The 20,933-nt window shown below is 47.4% G+C and overlaps 1 protein-coding gene across 8 annotated transcripts in view; it reads right to left on the bottom strand.

Moving 5' to 3' along the window:
* CCM2 (CCM2 scaffold protein) overlaps positions 1–20,933 on the bottom strand; it is a 52,048-nt gene that overhangs the window by 25,554 nt on the left and 5,561 nt on the right. For 2 of the 8 annotated variants that reach the window (XM_087429572.1, XM_087429767.1), the window contains exons 2-3: positions 14,089–14,244; positions 7,183–7,356 (exon numbers count right to left, since the gene is read on the bottom strand). The exons of 1 other annotated variant lie outside the window; for it this stretch is intronic. In XM_087429572.1, coding sequence (XP_087285698.1) covers positions 7,183–7,356; positions 14,089–14,187 — 273 coding nt within the window. In that variant the 5' untranslated portion in view covers positions 14,188–14,244. Of the gene's footprint in view, positions 1–7,182; positions 7,357–12,733; positions 12,853–14,088; positions 14,245–20,933 lie in introns of those variants that run through there. 5 more of the 8 variants (XM_014793641.2, XM_087429922.1, XM_087429618.1 and 2 more) reach the window with 4 other exon arrangements.

Raw genomic sequence — 20,933 nt, 5'->3', positions numbered from 1 at the left:
CTTTATAAAGGCTGGGTGAAAATTAAATGAGAAAACGTATTTGAAATGTCAAAGTGTTGCTGTATACAGTAAGCATTCAGAAAATAGAAGCTACTATTAAGTTCTTCTCAACTTCATGTTATTAATGTTTATTATAAATACAAAATACTTGCCATAAAGAATCACACCAGAGTATGTGGGAGTAAATGTTTCTTCATCACCAGCAGACTTTGTTATTGTCACTATTTTTATTTTATCAAAGTAAAACATGTATGCAGTTTAAAAAGGCAAATAGTCCCAAAAACCATATATTAAAAACCAACAATCTCTGGTCCCAACCCAGACAACCCTATAACTCACTTTCCAGAGGCAGCCCCTCTGGGGTCTTCTAACGGATCCAGGCCAGCTTTCTACATAATGGTTTTACATTGTTGCTGCTTGAATCGTCAAGACATGATCTGCTGATTTCCAGTTATGGTAGAGAAAGGTTTAACTCACTTATATCACCACTCCCACTTCTCTTTCCTTTCTTCTTACAAGTCAGATAACTTATTACTTAATCATTACTTCGTGCTTATATCATATTTTGTTATGTATATTCTATTTCACTGCTATGCCAAGAAGTAGTGAATTCACAATTTTGTTCCTGCATCATCTTTTATTTCTTTTTAAACTTTTTTTTTTTTTCCCCCAAAGCCCCAGTAGATAGTTGTATGTCATAGCTGCATTTCCTTCTAGTTGCTGTATGTGGGACACGGCCCCAGCATGGCTGGAGAAGCGGTGCGTCGGTGCGCACCTGGGATCCGAACCCGGGCCGCCAGCATCGGAGCGCACGCACTTAACCGCTAAGCCACGGGGCCGGCCCTAAACTTTTTAAGACAATTGTAAATTCACATGCAGTTTTAAGAAATAATAGAGATCCATTGCATCCCTCATCCTGCTACACCCAAAGTGTAACATCTTGTGACAGCACACCATCACAACCAGGATAGTGAATGCACGGTCAAGTCACAGAACATTCCATCACAGCCAGGACACCAACTACACAGTCAAGTCACAGAACATTCCATCACGGTCAGGATGCTGACTACACAGTCAAGTCACAGAACATTCCATCACAGCCAGGACACCAACTACACAGTCAAGTCACAGAACATTCCATCACAGCCAGGACACCAACTACACAGTCAAGTCACAGAACATTCCATCACAGCCAGGACACCAACTATACAGTCAAGTCACAGAACATTCCATCACAGCCAGGACACCAACTACATGGTCAAGTCATAGAGCATTCCAGCACAACCAGGACACCGACTACACAGTCAAGTCACAGAACATTCCATCAGGGCCAGGACACCGACTACACAGTCAAGCCACAGAACATTCCAGCACAACCAGGACGCCGACTACACGGTCAAGTCACAGAACATTCCACCACGGCCAGGACACAGACTACACGGTCAAAGACTACATGGTCAAGTCACAGAACATTCCATCACGGCCAGGACGCCAACTACACAGTCAAGTCACAGAACATTCCATCACAGCCAGGACGCCAACTACACAGTCAAGTCACAGAACATTCCATCACAGCCAGGACACCAACTACACGGTCAAGTCACAGAACATTCCATCACAGCCAGGACACCAACTACACGGTCAAGTCACAGAGCATTCCATCACAACCAGGACACCGACTACACGGTCAAGTCACAGAACATTCCAGCACAGCCAGGACACCGACTACACGGTCAAGTCACAGAACATTCCATCACGGCCAGGACACCGACTACACGGTCAAGTCACAGAACATTCCATCACGGCCAGGACACCGACTACACGGTCAAGTCACAGAACATTCCATCACGGCCAGGACACCGACTACACGGTCAAGTCACAGAACATTCCATCAGGGCCAGGACGCCGACTACACAGTCAAGTCACAGAACATTCCATCAGGGCCAGGACGCCGACTACACAGTCAAGTCACAGAACATTCCAGCACAACCAGGACGCCGACTACACGGTCAAGTCATAGAACATTCCACCACGGCCAGGACACAGACTACACGGTCAAAGACTACATGGTCAAGTCACAGAACATTCCATCACGGCCAGGACGCCAACTACACAGTCAAGTCACTGAGCATTCCAGCACAACCAGGACGCTGACTAGACGGTCAAGTCATAGAACATTCCAGCACCAGAGGGACCCATTTCTCTTATAGGCACACCCACTTCCTGCCCACCTGGTCTCCTCCTTAACCCCAAGCAAGCCTAATCTATTCTCCATTTCAACAATTTTGTCATTTTCAGAATGTTATACAAAGGGAATCAAACCGTATGTAACCTTTTGGGAGCGGCATTTTGCACTCAGCGTACGTCTCTGGAGAGTCCCGCAGGTTGCTGAATGTATCAGTAATTCATTCCTTTTTACGCCTGAGTAGGGTTCCGTGCTATGGACAGACCTCCTTTGTTTAACCATTTACTCAGTGAAGGACATCTGGGCTGTTTCCAGTTTGTGGCTATTATGAATAAAACTGCTCTGAATATTCACGTATAGGTTCTTCTGTCAACGTAAATTTTCATTTCTATGGATAAATACCCTGAGAGCAAATGCCAGGTCATCTGGCAGCTGCATGTTTAGTTTTTTAAGAAACTGCCAAATTGTTTTCCAGAGTGGCTGTACATTTTACATTCCCATCAGCCACACACGAGTGATCCGTCGCATCCTCGCCAGCATTCCGCGTTCTCACTAATTTCTTTACTTTAGTCATTCTGAGAGGCGTGTAGTGACATCTCATCGTGGTTTTAATTTGCATTTCCCTAATAGCTAGTGTGTGGAACATCTTTTCATGGGCTTATGTGCCATCTGTAGATCTTCTTCAGTGAAATGTCTCTTCGTGTCTTTTGCTCACGTTGTAACTGGACTTTTTGTGGTTTTTTTACTATTTAGTTTTGAAAGTTCTTTATTTATTCTAGATAAAAGACCTCTGGCAGATCTGTAGTTTGCAAATTTCTTCTTCCAGTCTGTAGCATGTCTTTTAATCCTCTTAACAGGGTCTTCTGCAGAGCAAAAGTTTTTAAATTTTATGAAGTCCAGTTTATCAGTTTTTCCTTTTTTTTTTTTTTTTTTTTGTGTCAATTCTAAGAACTCTGCCTAGCCCTAGGTCCTGAACACTTTCCTTATGTTTTTTTCTGAAAGTTTTATAGTTTTATATTTTACCTTTAAGTCCACGGTCCACTTTGAGTTACTTTTTGTATGAGGTTTAGGACGATGTTCACTTTTTCTCTCTGGGTGTCCAATGGCCCCAGCACCATTTGCTGAGAAGACCATCCTTCCTCCCATAAATTGCTTTTGCACCTTTGTCAAAAATCAGTTGGGGGCTGGCCCCGTGGCTTAGCGGTTAAGTGCGCGCGCTCCGCTGCTGGCGGCCCGGGTTCGGATCCGGGCGCGCACCGACGCACCGCTTCTCCGGCCATGCTGAGGCTGTGTCCCACATACAGCAACTAGAAGGATGTGCAGCTATGACATACAACTATCTACTGGGGCTTTGGGGGCAAAAAATAAATAAATAAAATCTTTTAAAAAAAAAATCAGTTGGGTATGTTTGTGTGGGTCTGTTTCTGGGTTCATGATTCTGTTTCACTGATCTCTGTGTCAATCTCTGCTGATACCTCACAGTCTTCATGGCTGTAGCCATAAAACATATCTTGAAATCAGGTAATTGTCTTCTCATTTATTCTTCTTTTTCAAAATTATTTCATCTATTCTACTTCTTTTGCCTTTCCACATAAATTTTAGAGTAATCTTGTCTATATCTACCAAAAAATATTGCTGGAATTTTGATAGGAATTGTGTGAAGCCTGTATATCAATTTGGGGAGAACTGACATATTAACTAGTTGACTCTTCTAATCCACGAACATGGCATGTCTCTCCACTTACTCAGATCTTTGATTTCTTTCGTCAGTACTGTGTAGTTTTCAGCACACAAATCCCATCCACGTTTTGTTAGATTTATACCTAAGTGTCTATATTCACGCCTGTAATTTACTTTCGTCTTGTACTGTCTTGGTCTGGTTTTGACACCAGGGTAATACTACCCTTACAAAATGAGTTAGAAAGTGTTCCCACCGCTTCTATTTTTCTGGAAGAGATTGTATAGAACTGGTGTTAATTCTTTAGACATTTGATAGAATTCTCCAGAAACCATCTGGGCCTGGAGACTTTCTTACGGGAATTTTCAAATTAGATACTGGATTTCTTTAATAGCTATAGGGCTAGTCAAATTATCTATTTCATATTGGTGACTTGTGGGAGTTCATGCCTTTCCAGGAATTGGACCATTTGTTGGTCCTTTGAGCATGCAGAGGCACTTGTGAATTCTCTCACTATCCCTTAACTCTTAAGGAGCTCTTAGCACTTGAAGAATGTCACATCACTTCTTCTGGTCCCGTCGTTCCTGGCGAGAAATCGGCTGTCATTCTGACCGTTTTCCCCTACGGGTAAAGTGTTCTTTCTCAAAGACTTTTCTGTCTTTCTTTTCAGCAGTCTCACTATGTGTCTTGGTGTGGGCTGCTTCGGGTCTGTCCTGTTTGTGGTGTGCTCAGCTTCTTCAATCTCTAAGTTTTTCTTTTGCCAAATCAGAGAGGTTTCCATCATGATTCCTTTGAACAGTTTTTCAGCCCCTCTCTCCAGGACTCCAACGACACTCTAGTCCCACAGTGGGAAGGGAGCACAACACCCCACTGCTGCCAGGTGGAGACAGAGGATCCAATTCCCCACCGGCCTCGGCTGCCACCTGAGTAGGGGGCATGGTGGCCATTCCGGCTCCCCACACAGGCCCCAGTGACACAAGAGAGTGTGTGCCTCATCACTGCTGTCTGAGGGCATAAGTCCAGGCTTCTCTTGTGGCCCCCAATGACACCCCAGTTCCACCCAGGGTTCACTGGGGTGAAAGTCCCTGCTCCTTACTCGGCCTTCTCTGGGTGGGCCCAGGCCCCTACTTGGCCTTTCCTGGCAAGGGTAGATGTGGGGCCACGGTTTTTCTGTCACGTTTAGTTGGAGCTGAGCAGGTATTGTTAAACATGTTCTGTTCTGCTAGGCTGTCCCTTTCCTGTCCCTTTGGCCAGAGGGAGCAGCTTTCATCGGGGTTCTGTCTGCACCTGCTGGCATTGCTGGGCTGTGGCTTCTTCAGCTCCAAGTCTGGGACACATGAGGAAAAGAGAACTCCGGGAACTCAGCACCAGCTCACTCCGTGGGTCCCAAAGTCCCGGCTGGTCTGCCTTCTCTCTACCTTTCAGTCTTCTTATGGTTGTGCATATATAACATCCAGGATCTTTAGCTGTACTTAATGGGAGGAATAGGGAAAGTACATTTATTCCCCCTTCCTGGAAGCAGAAGTCCCCAACCTTTCATGTTCATGGTTTAATATGGACCCGCCCTCCCTCCACTTGCTTTCTTCTCTATACACTGTTCTAATTCTTCCCCATTCTTCAGCAGCCTCTACCTAAACATATAAAACCATCTGTGTCCCCTCTCCCAGAGCTGCTCAGGCCTATTCCTCACATTCTCGTCCTGGACCTTGGCTTTGGAATTCCCTCCGCTCTGCTGAGCCCTAGTTCTGGATCCACATCTTCCACCTCCGTGGTGTGTCCCTGTGCAAAGACGCAGCACATCCTCCAGTCACGTCCTCAGAATGGGCTCTGCGGGCTCACATTTTAGAGACCCGACTTTCTAGTCATTATGACAGGATCCTTTCAGTCTAAGAGTCGTATCCATTGGTGAATTCTGCAAAACGTTCTTGCGTCACTGTCTTAATAACTTCCTCCCACTCTTTTCTCCATCCTTTCTTCTCGTGAGTCAGATGTAGAACCTCCTGGATTGATCCTGTAATTTCCTTTTTGTCTCTTTCTCATCTTTTGTTTACTAATTTTCTCTCTCTGTGTCTTTTGGTTATTCTTTCTGGGTGATTTTCTTGATTTTATCTTTCAACTCCTCTAATGAATTTTTAAGATACACAATTAAGATACTTTTAATTCCAAAAGCTCTTGTGGCTACCTTTTCTTTATTTAAAAGTTGATCCTGTTATTTCATAGTTAACAATATTTCCTCTTATCTTCCTGACAATATTATATTGTTCCCTCTATTTTCTGCATTGTTGCTGTTTCATTCAGGTTTATGTCTCTGACTCTATCTTTGGGTTAAACATTTTCCTCAAAAGTACACTTCTCCTTGGCTGCCCATGACAGAAGCCGTGTGCACAGGCGAAGCTGCCAACCGTTGGCTGTTCCCAGGCTAGCTGGTGGTAGCCCCAGGGTCAGTAACCAGGCAGCACTTCTGCGGGCTGCCCAGCTTCCCAATAGAAGCCCCCTCCACAGATGCTCTTGTGGGAGAGGCCTGGTTGCAGGCATTCTGAAAGCCTGGCAGAGAAAGGGAGATTCTCACCTTTCTGTACAGAGGCTTTGATTTAATTTCCTGTCTTCACTCTGGGTCTCCCCCAATCTCCTCCATGCCAGGTGTCCCCACACCCAAAGTTTCCCTAACTTTGGGAGGGGAGACCTCCCACCTCCCCTCTCATCTGACTCCCAAGGTCACAAACTGCCCCACACCCCTCTCCAATCCCCAAGGTTCAGCTGACAGCTCTGTGTCCTCTGAAGGGACTCAGGCCCAATTCCGTTGGCTCTGCTAATTCCACTGTCCCACCTTCATGGGTTCCCTCTCTAAGCTTATGGGCCTCACTCATCACTGTTGTCTCCTTTCCCATTCTCTCTGACCTCGTAGCTTTATACTTTTTCATTCATTTATTCCCACTGTAGTGTGTTTGGGGGAGGGACCAAAAATACACTGGTGCACGTCATGTTTATCCACAAGGGTTTGGGCACAGGCTCTGACAGGATTCAGGAGACCCACATCCTGAGCTGTGACAATGACACATGGAACAGCTTTAAGCCTTGACCAAAGAACCAAAACACATGGCCAGCCTTCAAGAAAAAGGAGGTAGCTTGCTACTGCAGAAAGAACCAGAAATGGGGCCAGAAGACAGAAGTCTGGGGTTGGGTACCCAGTCATCAGACACAACACCACAGGCACGACCACAGGTGTGCGTGGGGACGAGTTTCTTGAGCCGCAGCATTTGGTGGATCAGAGCGGCCTTTGCTGGCGATGGGCAGGCGCATCCTGCGGCTGTGGACTTACCTTCACCTCCTTCTCGATATAGTCGCTCAGCAGTCTGTCGGGCTCGACGCGCTCAGGCAGGGACAGCACCACAGTGTGCAGAGGGCGCCTCTCTGTCACCTTCTCATGGGCTTTCTTATCTCTACTCTTTTCACCTTTTAGGAATACTCGTTTAAATGGCGACACAATTCCAGGCTGCAGGCAGAAACGGCAATGATTGGAGTTCATTATTTACAAAGGCTTTGCGTCGTACCTATGGCTAAAAAGCAGAAGTAGGCAAAACCACTACCACGGTCCCCATGCAAACAGGGGCTGGCCAGGCTGGTTTAGGGAGAAAAGCACCAAAGATGCACAGGCCGGAGGTCTAGGTTCCACGGACCAGCAGGCACCAGCCAGGGTGAGGCTGGGCCCAGTGCTGCCTCGGCACCAAAGGGCCTGTCCTTCACCTGTTCATGGACCGTGAGAAGGTCAAGGGCAAATAAATTCTCAAGGCTAGCAACCTCACCAGGTGAGAAGAGGGCAGAAAAGGGGAGAATGCCCCCAAAGACACATACATAGCATCATCGAACCCTCCCAGCTCTACTGGGTCACTTCACTCCAGGACCTCTGAGAGGACAGGGGAGGTGGGGCCAGGGTTCTGGCATCAACAGCCTACGGCCGCCAGTCCCACCTCTTTCCCTCTTCTTTAGGAGCGCAGCCTGTGCTCTCTGCACTCCCTGCCCTCCACCAGGACCTCGGTGGCTCAGGGAAAGGATCAGTACCTGGGCGACCTCACACCCTAGTCAAGGCCTAGAAGGTCCTGGAGGTTAATCCTTTAGTCAAAGCAAATCTGCAGAGTGAGACAAGGGGCAGGAGAAGAAAGTTGGCCTCGCCTGTGCATCCAGGAAAAGGCCTGTTCTCTGTCTCCGTTACGTGGCAGGAGCGCCCTCCGAGGGTACAGACGTTCCAACAGTCACGCCGCGGCCACCAAGCACACCCAGACACGAGGGTCATTGCTCCCAGTCACCCAAAGGAACATAAAACCAGAGAAAACGAGACACCAACACGCAGCCTCAGCAGGGAAACGTCACCACACACAGCAGGCAAAATCCAAAGGTGGTGGCCCGCACCAGACCGAGGTCACTTTCCCATCTTCTCTGTGATCTACAGCTACCTGCCTCGCCAGGGACCCAGCTCCCATGGCAGCCAGGACCCAAAGCAGGGCTAGCCCCAACCAACACTTACATAAAATATGTAAGTCGCCAAACATTTATTAGAAGCTCTCATTTCTGTTCCTCCTCTGCATGGGGGAAATTCAGCCATATACCGAATCCCACACCAAGCAGCATCACAGAACCTACGATCCTGTGAGGCACCTCGTCAGCCCATCAATCTAGCAGATGTCGAGGTGCAGCAACTCCCCCACTCACTAGAGGCAGATGAGGCCTCGGGGTCTCCCAGCGGACCCTGCAGGGCCCGGCCCACACCCACCAGCACACTCAGCTCTGCAACTTCAGGTCAACCAACAAGCAAAGGCCACCCCAAATAAAACAAACGTTCCACAAAGTGAACTCCAACATTCTTCCTGACCACAGTGCCTTCTTCTAGCCAGAGGCTACATTTCCTCCTCTGCTCCTCGGCTCGCACTCCTTACCTCAAAATACTCAGCCCTTGGATATCTGGCTTTTATTCCACTGATCTACTAAAACTGATACTAGAGTACCCCCTTCCTTATCCTGAAGCACCCCCCTCCTTACTCTAGAGCAGTCCCCTCTTTACCCAAGAGTACTCCCTCCTTGACTTGGAGCACCCCCCTCCTTACCCTAGAGGACATCCCCTCCTTGCCCTGGAGTACTCCCTCTTTGACCTGGAGCACCTCCTTCCTTACCCTGGAGCACCCCCTCCTTGCCCTAGAGCACCCCCTCCTCAACCTGGAGCACCTCCCTCCTTACCCTAGAGCACATCCTCTCCTTGCCCTGGAGCATGCCCCCTCCTTGCCCTGGAGCACATCCTCTCCTTGCCCTGGAGCATGCCCCCTCCTTGCCCTGGAGCACATCCTCTCCTTGCCCTGGAGCATCCCCCTCCTTGCCCTGGAGTACTCCCTCTTTGACCTGGAGCACCTCCTTCCTTACCCTGGAGCACCCCCCACCTTTCCTGAGCACCCCCCTCCTTGCCCTGGAGCACCCCCTCCTCAACCAGGAGCACCCCCTCCTTACCCTGGAGCACCCCTCCTCAACCTGGAGCACCCTCCTTACCCTGGAGCACCCTCCTCAACCTGGAGCACCCCTTCCTTACCCTGGAGCATCCCCTCCTTACCCTGGAGCACCCCTCCTCAACCTGGAGCACCCTCCTTACCCTGGAGCACCCCCTCAACCTGGAGCACCCCCCTCCTCACCCTCGAGCACCCTCCTTGCCCTAGAGCACCCCCTCCTCAACCTGGAGCACCCCCCTCCTTACCCTGGAGCACCCCCTCATTCCCACCCCACCCTATCCCAACACAGCCCCTCAGCATTCTGGCCAGGGGTGGAGGAACACTGACATGAGACCTGCAGGGCTGCTAACGATCAAAGCTGTATGTTGTGCACACGGAGCTTCATTTACTTCTCTCGGCTTTTGTTTATATTTGAAATTGTCCATAACATTAAGTTTTATTTTAAAGATGAGTATAGTTCCTGCCTATGGCTGCTTACACTTAAGCTGAGACAAGATAAAAGTGTGAAAAGCTAAGCAAGACAAGACAAGCAACATCATCATAAGATGACTATATCATCTCCACAGCCTCACAGACGAGCTGCAGAACGGACGGCAAGGGCTCCTCTGAGGCACCTGCGCTGCCTGACCCCAGCTCTGAGACAGACTGCCCCTGGGGTCCGCTCAGGCTTCCTTCTTCTCAATCCCACAGGAACTTTCAGCCCCAGGATGATTTAGGTGAGTGGTAGAGGATGGGGGCACTTCAGGTGATAGCCTGGGGGTGGTGTCTGCACCAGGTGGTCTCTGTGTGGAGTTCACATGGGGGCTGGTGAGAAATGGTCACCCACGATTTGCCAGACAAGCACCAATGGTTAACTTTAAGTTGAAAATGACCCTGGAAATGTAGTAATGCAAACATCACGTTTCACCAGCCCTACAGCAGGCAGGCCATAGTGGACTGTGACTGCCTCTCTGGCTGGCCCCCCGACGGATCAGATGGCAAACAGATGACTCTTCAGCCAGGTTCTGCTTGATCCTTCGTTTGTCTGCAGATAGCCTCCCAGTTCCTATGATGTGTGCAGCACTGCCCCAGGGCTATGGAAATACCAAGGCTCATAACACAAGCCTTGAACCTCTTAAAACTTACAATCTCCAGAGGTATATATAAGTGGAAATTGGCCAGAGGTAAACATCTGTCCCTAGACCATTTCTACCCAGCAACCCCACAAAGCTAACCCTCCTGAATCATAACTAGCTGCAGCACAGACCGTGGTTGATTCTGAACCTGAGGGCACACGCAAACAGCTCAGCTCAACCCGTGTGCTGTTTCACCCCTTTCTCCTCTACACCTGAGAGCAAGAGGAAATCAACTCTGAGACAAGGCACTGCCAAAGCCAGCCTCTCACCAAGAAGCCCGTGCCAAATCACCAGGTCCACAGACTGCATGCAACCCATGCTGTTATTTTAATGCTGAGGTGCAGGTCACACATTACAGTCTGCACACAGAAGTAGTCTGTGCTGGCAAGGACCCCAGGGCCCAAGTCCTGCAACCCACCCTAAAGAGAGACCCTCTGCGGGCAGATAAGCGGCTTCTGTCTGGTCCCCTGCAGGCCAAGGAAACCAGGACAACTCCCTGCAGATGCCTCCTACCGTCTGACAGTTTTCCCTATGTCAAACCGAACTCCCTCTCCCTCCTTCACCTCTTGGGACCCAGCACCTCTTGGGGGAGTGACAAAAGCTGGCTACTGAACATGTTTCTGGTGCCTATGCCGGCCAGGCATCAGGAAGGCCCTGAGGGTGAATGATACCTAATTCCTACCCTCAAGGAGGTCAGTCAAGCAGGGGAAATCAGGCCAAAGCAGAAGAACATGAAAACAACGAGCCAGATGCCTCAAAGGTGTGCTTTGTGCCAAACTGGCCTGTTTTTAAAGGTGCTACTCTGGCAACAAGGCACAGACCATGACAAATAGTGGTGCCAATCCTCCAGCTGCTCACAGGCTGGCAGAGGCGAAGGGAACCACCAAAGTGCTTCCCAGGGGAGGCGCCCCTCCAACCTGGGCCCCACACATGACCACATGGCTGAGCATGAACTCAGCATGACCGATTTGGGAGCAGGCACAGCTTCCCAGCCTCGCCCTTAGCCTTGAAGACACCAGGCACCATACGATTTTCAAAAAAATGGCCCAAATAACTTTAACTGGTGGAGAAGCCTTCCTAGAAAGTAGAATGTCGAAACCATTAGGTAAAGAAACGCATCACAGCAAACCCAGCAGCTTTCCTCTGCCACCTCACCGTTTCAGCACAGAACGGGGGGTGGCTGCTCTACCCGAGGACAGTGGGCGTGTTGCACTGATGCACACCCCACTCCTGCTGTAGGGAGCTGGAAAGTACACACACTGGGAGCTGGGGGGCAGCAGGCATGGTGGGGGGCCTCTCCGCTTTTCCAGAAACACAATGAACAGGAGGGCACTCAGGGTTTTGGAACTGATGTTGCTTTTGAACATGAAAATGTAAAGGGAAATTCTGGTTGAAAAAATAAACTAAGAAATAATTTTGATACACAGAATCAGGATTCCAGTAAACGATCATGGATTCTTCAATTCACTGGAATATTCTCCAGATCAACACAGAGTCTGAACAGTGGTTTTAGCCCGTGCAATCACTCATTTTTCATTCAACAAGTGTTTTTATTAAGTGCTCATGTTCATCATCACCAAAATGATCTTATAATCTTTGACCCCAAAAGACAAAAGGACCAACTTAGCCCCAAGAAGGAGCACAAAACTAGATGCCATTTCACTTCATGAATGGAGCCCCGGCACTGGGGTGCAACTGGGGTCCATGTGTGCCTAAGTCTCTCATGAGGAAATGGGAGCCCTGAGGGTTGAAGGAATCAGCCGAAGGTCCAAGGCAGGGAGACAGGGAGGGAAGGCAGGGCTTCTGAGGCACCACCCAGCATTGTGCAGACTTCTCACGTGGAACATATGCCACTTCTTATAACTGTGCAGAACCTTCTGGACTGGCTTGGAAATGATCCCTAGATCCTTACAATATTCTTGCAATATTTTCCATCTTATGCTTGAAACAACTTTTGAAGTTGGAAACCTAAAATGTAGCTCTTAGTTAGACAAACATGCACACGCTAACTCTGGTCCACTCAACATTTTCCTGGAAGAGGGCCCAGGTGCCAACAGCTGGCCCTGAGTTTTATTCAACTGAAGCTCAATTTATCAACTCACTTGGGGTGACCAGGCTCTGAGTTACTGCATCTCCTAAACAAATTCTTAGAGGCTATCTTCTCTGTCAGAGCATCTGTTTATTAATCTACAATGAGAAATGCATTTCATGGGTGGGACAGTGGCCTCTACTTGGGGACGAAAGTTAATAATAAGGTGACACATACCAACTGGCTCCACGTGCACAACACCAAGCGCAGCATTTTCTGGAGAAAGTGCATGAAGTCTAGGAGGGAAGGAAACACACTAGGTACCCAGGGCGCCTCGGGGACAGTGTTCAGGCATTCTCTCGTATGTATCTTATTTAGTCCTGTAATTTAACAACACAAAGCTGCCCCTGAACAAGGACTTTCCAAGTGCAAGGCCCGGGGGTCCTTCAGTTCAGCATTCAGCAAATGTCTAATGAGTGCTTGGTATGCCTGGCACTGGGGGTGTAATGCGAAGGAACCCCCGTCCCTGCTCCAGGGGCCCCAGTCTAGTAGGGGAGAGAGGTCTACCACACTGCAGTGATCAGGCCTAGGCAGGGGTGCGGACCACGACTGGAGGAGGCATCAAAGCCAAGTGTGGGTTGGGCAGACCGCTCCAAGAGGCCAGCTTCAGCAGAAAACTGAAGCTACAATTCTGTCCAGCTGGGCAGGTCAGTGGCTACACCCTACAGAGTCATACCTGCCCGAGGTGTACAAGGCACTGTGACAAAGCCCCTCCTGTAAACTCCATGACAAGGAGCACCTTCTGTTTTCACCTGCATTGCCACATTGCCTATCTTAATTTCAACTAACTTCCAGTATTACTCCATGACAAGGAGCACCTTCCGTTTTCACCTGCATTGCCACATTGCCTATCTTAATTTCAACTAACTTCCAGTATTTACCACAAGACAAGTCAACAGATTAGCTATCTCATTAAAAAAAGTTAAGTACTCAGGTGCCTACCAACAGAAAAAGAACCTTTCTTAGGTGCTACAGAGGCCTAAAGATGAGCACAACACAGCCAGTGCCCTCAACCCTTCTATAGACCGTGAGTTCCCCATCTCAGGACTCCGTGTGAACCGGACCTCCTGCACTGCTGCCAATTTGCTCTGTTGACAACCACACAGCGCCCCCGGTTCTCCCATGGGCGTCAAGGACGAAAGTCCAGGCTCGAGTTGGCGCCAACACCTCAAGTTGGTGTGGGCGTGCTCTTTTCCTTGACCTTTTCCCTAAATCATTTCCAACTCAGATCTTGGGTCCTAAATTGACTAAAAATCCACATGAAGATTGCTCTTGCTCGGCAGCCATGACACTCTGGCCTCTTATTCTTTGGCTTAAGATGGATGAACCCGACAACCTACAAATGGCTCCTCATCTTGCTCACTGTCCACCCGCAGCCGCTGGTTCTCAGACCCAGAAGCCAGCAGGAACTCTCCACCCAACCTTCCCAGAGCAGGGGTCACAGGATCAGGTCCTCCTGGCTCACAAATGCACCCGTGAGGGACCCAAGCAATCATTCTAGACGGTTCTTTCCTGGCTGGACTTGCACCTACCTCGTTCTCCATGGAACACCCCGTTGGAAAATCGGTTTGAAGAGGAATTTCTTTGGAGGAATTCTGGTTCCTCCCTCTCTGCCGACAGTTACTGTGCATTCTCCTGTGTTCACTTCTGATCTTGTTGAAAAATATGGTCAGATGTTAGCCCTTCCTCTAAAAAAAACATGTGAATGAACAGGAAGACCAGAAACCACAGCTTCCTTCTGCAAACCCCACTGATGCTGTTTACAGTTTTTTAAAAAGTTTAAGAGGCAGGCAGCACCCTGAAAGTGCTGGCAAAAACCAGACAAGCTGTGTACACAAAAAGACGCAAAGTAAACCAGTGCATCTTCCTTAGTAAACCGGTGCATCTTCCTTACTACCTCCAGCACACAGAGCCTATGCGTGGCCTTCCCCACATTTCTACCCACTGCTGTGTAGTCAGTTGAGGGACGTTATTTTGGAGGTCCAACTATTCTGCAAACCCAAATGCCAAAGAGTAAAAAAAAAAAGCAAACCAAGAACACTGCTGGGGCTCCCCCTCCCAGCCATAAGTCACCCTGCTGAGTGGGAGGCGAGACCTGCTAACCAGGCTGTTCTCGGAATTTGCTCCAAGGGCATAGTGGTCCGGGGACTTAGGCAGAGCACACCTTCTTCTAAGACCCTCAGCCCACAAGAGCCTCTACCTGCCTCCAGGACTCTTGAGTTGGAGCCACAACTTTGAAACCAGAGTGTCTTTCTGAGCAAGCTCGCTTTAACTTCTTCAGGGTCAAATCTCCTAATCTAGAAAAGGACAAGTTAAGTTTGTCAGTGGTAAAGACCTGTATACCCTCTCAATGTTCCAGAATATCTTGCAAATAGGAGAGGCTACAAGAGCCCAACCTGGGATGCAAGAACTGTCGGGTGGGGTAAGCAGGGGACCCCACATGTTTCTGTGTTGACTTGAACACTGGTTGTGGTTTTGCATTTGAGTTGTGCTCGCTATTTTCATTGGCCATGTAACTGGGAAAGACACTGCAGGAGGCCGGTGCAGCTGACGCTGTGCACAGCTAAGAGTAGGACACGGAAGACACTTCGTCCACACCTGAATTTTATATAACTTCCTCTCCAGTGTGGCCAAATGTGAGCATGTACCTCTACAGAAGGACATCCAGGTGGCAGTGAAGCTCCTCAGGGCTCCTGTGACCAGTCCCATGGATGCAGGGAGCTCTGGAAGAGGTCTGGTCTGGAGCTTAGGACTCCCCTAGAATCTATGTGCTTCCAACCTTCTGACCAGAGAACTTCTTCTGTGGCTGGGCAGGAAGTGCTGCCTGAACCTGGGCCGAAGGAGCCAGAGCACCCACAGGGGGAATGAGATGAAGGAGAGGAGCTCCCATGAGGGAATGAGATGAAGGAGAGGAGCTCCCATGAGGGAATGAGATGAAGGAGAGGAGCTCCCATGAGGGAATGAGATGAAGAGTAGGAGCTCCCACGAGGGAATGAGATGAAGAGTAGGAGCTCCCATGAGGGAATGAGATGAAGCAGAGGAGCTCCCACGAGGGAATGAGATGAAGGAGAGGAGCTCCCACAAGGGAATGAGATGAAGAGTAGGAGCTCCCACGAGGGAATGAGATGAAGGGAGGAGCTCCCATGAGGGAATGAGATGAAGAGTAGGAGCTCCCACGAGGGAATGAGATGAAGAGTAGGAGCTCCCATGAGGGAATGAGATGAAGGGAGGAGCTCCCATGAGGGAATGAGATGAAGAGTAGGAGCTCCCACGAGGGAATGAGATGAAGAGTAGGAGCTCCCATGAGGGAATGAGATGAAGGGAGGAGCTCCCATGAGGGAATGAGATGAAGGGAGGAGCTCCCATGAGGGAATGAGATGAAGAGTAGGAGCTCCCATGAGGGAATGAGATGAAGGGAGGAGCTCCCATGAGGGAATGAGATGAAGAGTAGGAGCTCCCACGAGGGAATGAGATGAAGAGTAGGAGCTCCCATGAGGGAATGAGATGAAGGGAGGAGCTCCCATGAGGGAATGAGATGAAGGGAGGAGCTCCCATGAGGGAATGAGATGAAGAGTAGGAGCTCCCATGAGGGAATGAGATGAAGGGAGGAGCTCCCATGAGGGAATGAGATGAAGAGTAGGAGCTCCCACGAGGGAATGAGATGAAGAGTAGGAGCTCCCATGAGGGAATGAGATGAAGGGAGGAGCTCCCATGAGGGAATGAGATGAAGAGTAGGAGCTCCCACGAGGGAATGAGATGAAGCAGAGGAGCTCCCATGAGGGAATGAGATGAAGCAGAGGAGCTCCCACGAGGGAACGAGATGAAGAGTAGGAGCTCCCATGAGGGAATGAGATGAAGGGAGGAGCTCCCATGAGGGAATGAGATGAAGGGAGGAGCTCCCATGAGGGAATGAGATGAAGCAGAGGAGCTCCCATGAGGGAATGAGATGAAGAGTAGGAGCTCCCACGAGGGAATGAGATGAAGGGAGGAGCTCCCACGAGGGAATGAGATGAAGAGTAGGAGCTCCCACGAGGGAATGAGATGAAGAGTAGGAGCTCCCACGAGGGAATGAGATGAAGGGAGGAGCTCCCATGAGGGAATGAGATGAAGAGTAGGAGCTCCCATGAGGGAATGAGATGAAGAGTAGGAGCTCCCATGAGGGAATGAGATGAAGGGAGGAGCTCCCATGAGGGAATGAGATGAAGGGAGGAGCTCCCATGAGGGAATGAGATGAAGAGTAGGAGCTCCCATGAGGGAATGAGATGAAGGGAGGAGCTCCCATGAGGGAATGAGATGAAGAGTAGGAGCTCCCACGAGGGAATGAGATGAAGAGTAGGAGCTCCCACGAGGGAATGAGATAAAGGGAGGAGCTCCCACAAGGGAATGAGATGAAGGAGAGGAGCTTCCATAATTTGTTAATATCTACTAAAATTACAAAAGTACATAAGCTTTCCAGGCAAGTGCACTTTCAGGACTTAATCCTACAGATGCATCTGCACACATGTGAAAGGTTAGTGAAAGGCTCATCACTGCATTTTTTTGTTAGAGCAAAATGACAACCTAACAGTCCATAGACAGGCTACTGTTGAAATCAATCACATGAATCCACAGGAGAAAATGCCATTCAGCCCTAAAGAAGAATAATGAAACTATATATGCATAAATGAAAGCTCTCCAAAAAATATTGTCAATAAAAAATAACCCAAAAGAGGTTCCTATTCCCATAACAGTATAGACTGTCTCAGAATAACCCTCTCACAGATCAAGATCATGAACTCTTGGACCTAAAAGTAACAATACCCCAGTAGCGATGAGCACATCTACCAACCAGATCTTGGTTTCTAAATACCATTTTCACTGAAAGCAACCAGGGCGCCCTAGACAACGTCCGGTTCAAGGTTGGGACCGGAAGCATCAGATGATCCTGGACCATCTTGCAGCAAATGGAAGCAAGAGCTCAAAGAACAACAGAGATTTGTCAAAAGACACCAGACACACAACAATGTGAATGTACTTAACAACACTGAACTGCACAGTCTAAAATGATTAGGATGGTAAACTGCATGTTATGGAACTTTTACCACAATTAAAAATAAAAAGACACCAGAGCCAGTTTTAAGTGGCTCCTACTGGCTGAGTTTGGGACAATTTGAGCTTCAAAAGAAATAATGATAGTAAAGCACTATAGTCTTATGAGTGAAATAAGATTAAATAAAAACTTTAAAATGGAGAAACCTGGCAAGTGACCATAGCCAGCATCACCAGGAATGCGGCAAACCAACATCAATCAGCAAGCGTGGGTGGGGTCCCTGAATGGATGGCAATACTGGATTCATGTTAATTTCCTGATTGCGATGGTCTTGGTAAGATGAGGCTGGAGTGCCAATGTACTGAGGAAATATATACCGAAGGATAAAGGGTCACGGGCATGCTTTCTGCAATTTATTGTTAAACGGTTTAGAAATGTTAATGATCGGAATCTGGGTGGAGGTATATGGCTGCTCGGTGTACTATTTCTGCCAACTTTTATGTAAATTTAAAATCATTTCAATAGAAAAAGGCAAAAAATCAGTTGTTTAAAGCAAAAATAATATGTTACACATATGGAAATAAAATGTATGTCAAAATTCTGCAAACGACAGGAGGAAGCATAAATGGAATGCTACTGCCGAGAAGTTGTTCTTATGTTAGACCGGAAACGGCATGACATTAATTTACAGCAGTCTGTGACAAATCTGGGAGGCGTGTTGTAATCCCTAGAGGAGATCCTGCTAAAGAGCACTTAGCAAGAGAATGGAATACAAAAATACTCAACCCAAAAGAAGACAGAAAAGGAGGACCACAGGAAGAAAGTGCAAAGAGGAGAAATGGAAAACAAGAGCACTGTTGTCAACAGACAGAGCCATGTCAACAGTCCATTAAATGTGAAGGGCAGGGTCAAGAGGCAAAGTTGTCAGACCAGATAAAAAAAGAAGATATAACAAGTGTATAAACAATATGCTGTTTATAAAAGATACAGTTAAATACAACGCTATAGACTTGGTGAAAGACACACCATGCAAGCGTGCAGCACAAGACAGCTGGCGTGGCTATACTAATACCAGACAAAGGAAATTTCAAGACAAGGACTATTACCAGAAATAAAGATGGTCATTTCACAATGAAAAAGAGCTATTTCAACAAGACATAATGATCCTAAATCTGTATGTACTTAAGAACAGAGGTTCAAAAATACATGAAACCAAAACTAACAAAACTACAAGGAGAAACAAACAAATCCAAAACAGTAACTGGAGATTTTAACACCATCTCTCTCAATAACATAGAATTAGTAGACAAAAGTTCAGGAGGGAACAGTTTGGTGGTGTCTTATAAAGTTTAACATATGGTTACCGTGTAATTTGGCAATTCTGTTATTAGGTATTTACCCAAGAGAAATGACATGTGTCCATGCAACAGCTTGTGAACAACTGTTCATAGAAGCTTTTCATAATAATTCAAAAACTAGAAAGAACCCAAATGTCCAACAACAGGTGAATGGATAAACAAATTGTGGTATATACATACAAAAGAATACTACTCAGCAATAATTGATACACACAACATTGGATACATGGATGAATCTCAAAAACCTTATGCTGAGTAAAGGAATCTTTGCACAAAAGAATATATACTGTATGAATCCATTTGGATGAAGTTCTAGAGCAGATAAAACTAATATAGACAGAACTAATTTACAGTGGGAAAAAAATCAGAACAGTGGTTGCCTTGGGAAGGGACTTCCTAAGAGGCATAAGGGAACTTTCTGAGTGATGGCAATGTTCTATTTCTTGGCAGGGGTTTACGTTACATAGCTGTATGCATTTGTCAAAATTTAGCAGATGTACATTTAAGATGTGTATATTTCATTGCATGTGAATTTTACAGCAAAAGAAATTGTAAACAAATCTTGAACCCTAGTTAATGAAATATATACTGAAGTGTTTAGATCACAGTGAACTGATGTCTGCAGTTTACTCTGAAATGCATCAGAAAAATAAGATGGGTTGATGAATGGGTAGAGGGATGAACAGATGGCTAGATATGGGATCAAACAAGTATAGCAAACATTAATGGTAGAATCTAGGTGGCAAGTGTTCAGATATTTGCTGTGAAGCTCTTTCAACTCTGGCGTATCCAAAAATTTTCACACTAAAATGCTGGGTGCAGAGGCTGGAAAAGCAAACAGTGGCTGTATACACCTCTTCCAAACAGTGGGGCTGAAGATGCACAATATCAGGGGCAAAGAGCCTTAGAACAGAGCCTGAGATGGGTCTGACACAGGATGTACGATGGGTAGGTCTGCTGTGGCTGCCACGTGTACCACAGAACATAAAATGTAAGAACTGTTGAGAGTAACATGTCTACACAGTAATAAAACAGTTAGACACAGTCAAACCTGGAACATTTCCTGACATGGGCCATGTAGGGTAACATACCTGACACGTAGGTCTGTCCAAGGCGTTAAATTAATAACCTGTATCCCCACCGTGTAAACAGCAAGGGAAAAAAGGAATATTCTAAACCACAGCTGACTGCATGTTCATGGTAACAACATGCAGGAAGCATATTAGATTTCTGGAAAAAGCTAGCATGGAATTTTAAACTATAGAATGGATAATAAAGATTCAAAGAATATAAGTTTCTCTCTTTTTCTTCTCAGAGTCACAAGTAACAACACAGGTGAAACAGCATCTCCCACCTGAAACAGGTGACTCGCACACCGGGTTTTCCTTATGAACAGCAACACAACAGGGTCAGGCTCACCACTGTTCTCGTATGTTCAGAATTCAACTAAGCTTTCCACCTCCTGGGTTACAAGACACACGGCAGTTCACTATCCTAAGCCTCAAACAAAAGCCCAAATTCCAACCTCCTACTGTACTTACTGAAGAGGATTATTTTCACTGCACGCCTGCGATCAAATGCCCTAATTTTTAACACGATCCAGCAAAAACTGCTACTGTTCAGGCACACTTAGGAGGAAAAACTGTAACATTTTTGGCACTGGCACAGAGCTAAAGAAATTTCCTTTTTATTTCTACTAAATTGACAAATACAAAGCTAAATTCCCTTACAACTGCATAATCATTAAAACTGAGCGCATTTCAAGAGCCATTGCTCTTGGATTGAGGAATAAGAAAGAGCAAGCCGAGCAGCAAACAGTGCCAAAGCAGAGCAATGACGTAGAAGCCACGCAAAGATGACACAAGGCTCAGCGCACTCCCCCCTGCAGACCTTAGGCAGAAAGCCCATCATGGACCACAGGGCACAGTGAGTGTGCGGTCTGCGGCCCACACAGAGCACAGGGTAGGTCATCCTGCTGCTCTGAGTAGCT

Source organism: Ceratotherium simum, chromosome 1, assembly GCF_057802395.1.
Source record: "Ceratotherium simum simum isolate JZ-2026a chromosome 1, ASM5780239v1, whole genome shotgun sequence".
Lineage (NCBI taxonomy): Eukaryota > Metazoa > Chordata > Mammalia > Perissodactyla > Rhinocerotidae > Ceratotherium > Ceratotherium simum.
Note: the sequence above shows the minus strand (reverse complement) of the source record. Positions and strands in the feature narration are given on the sequence as shown.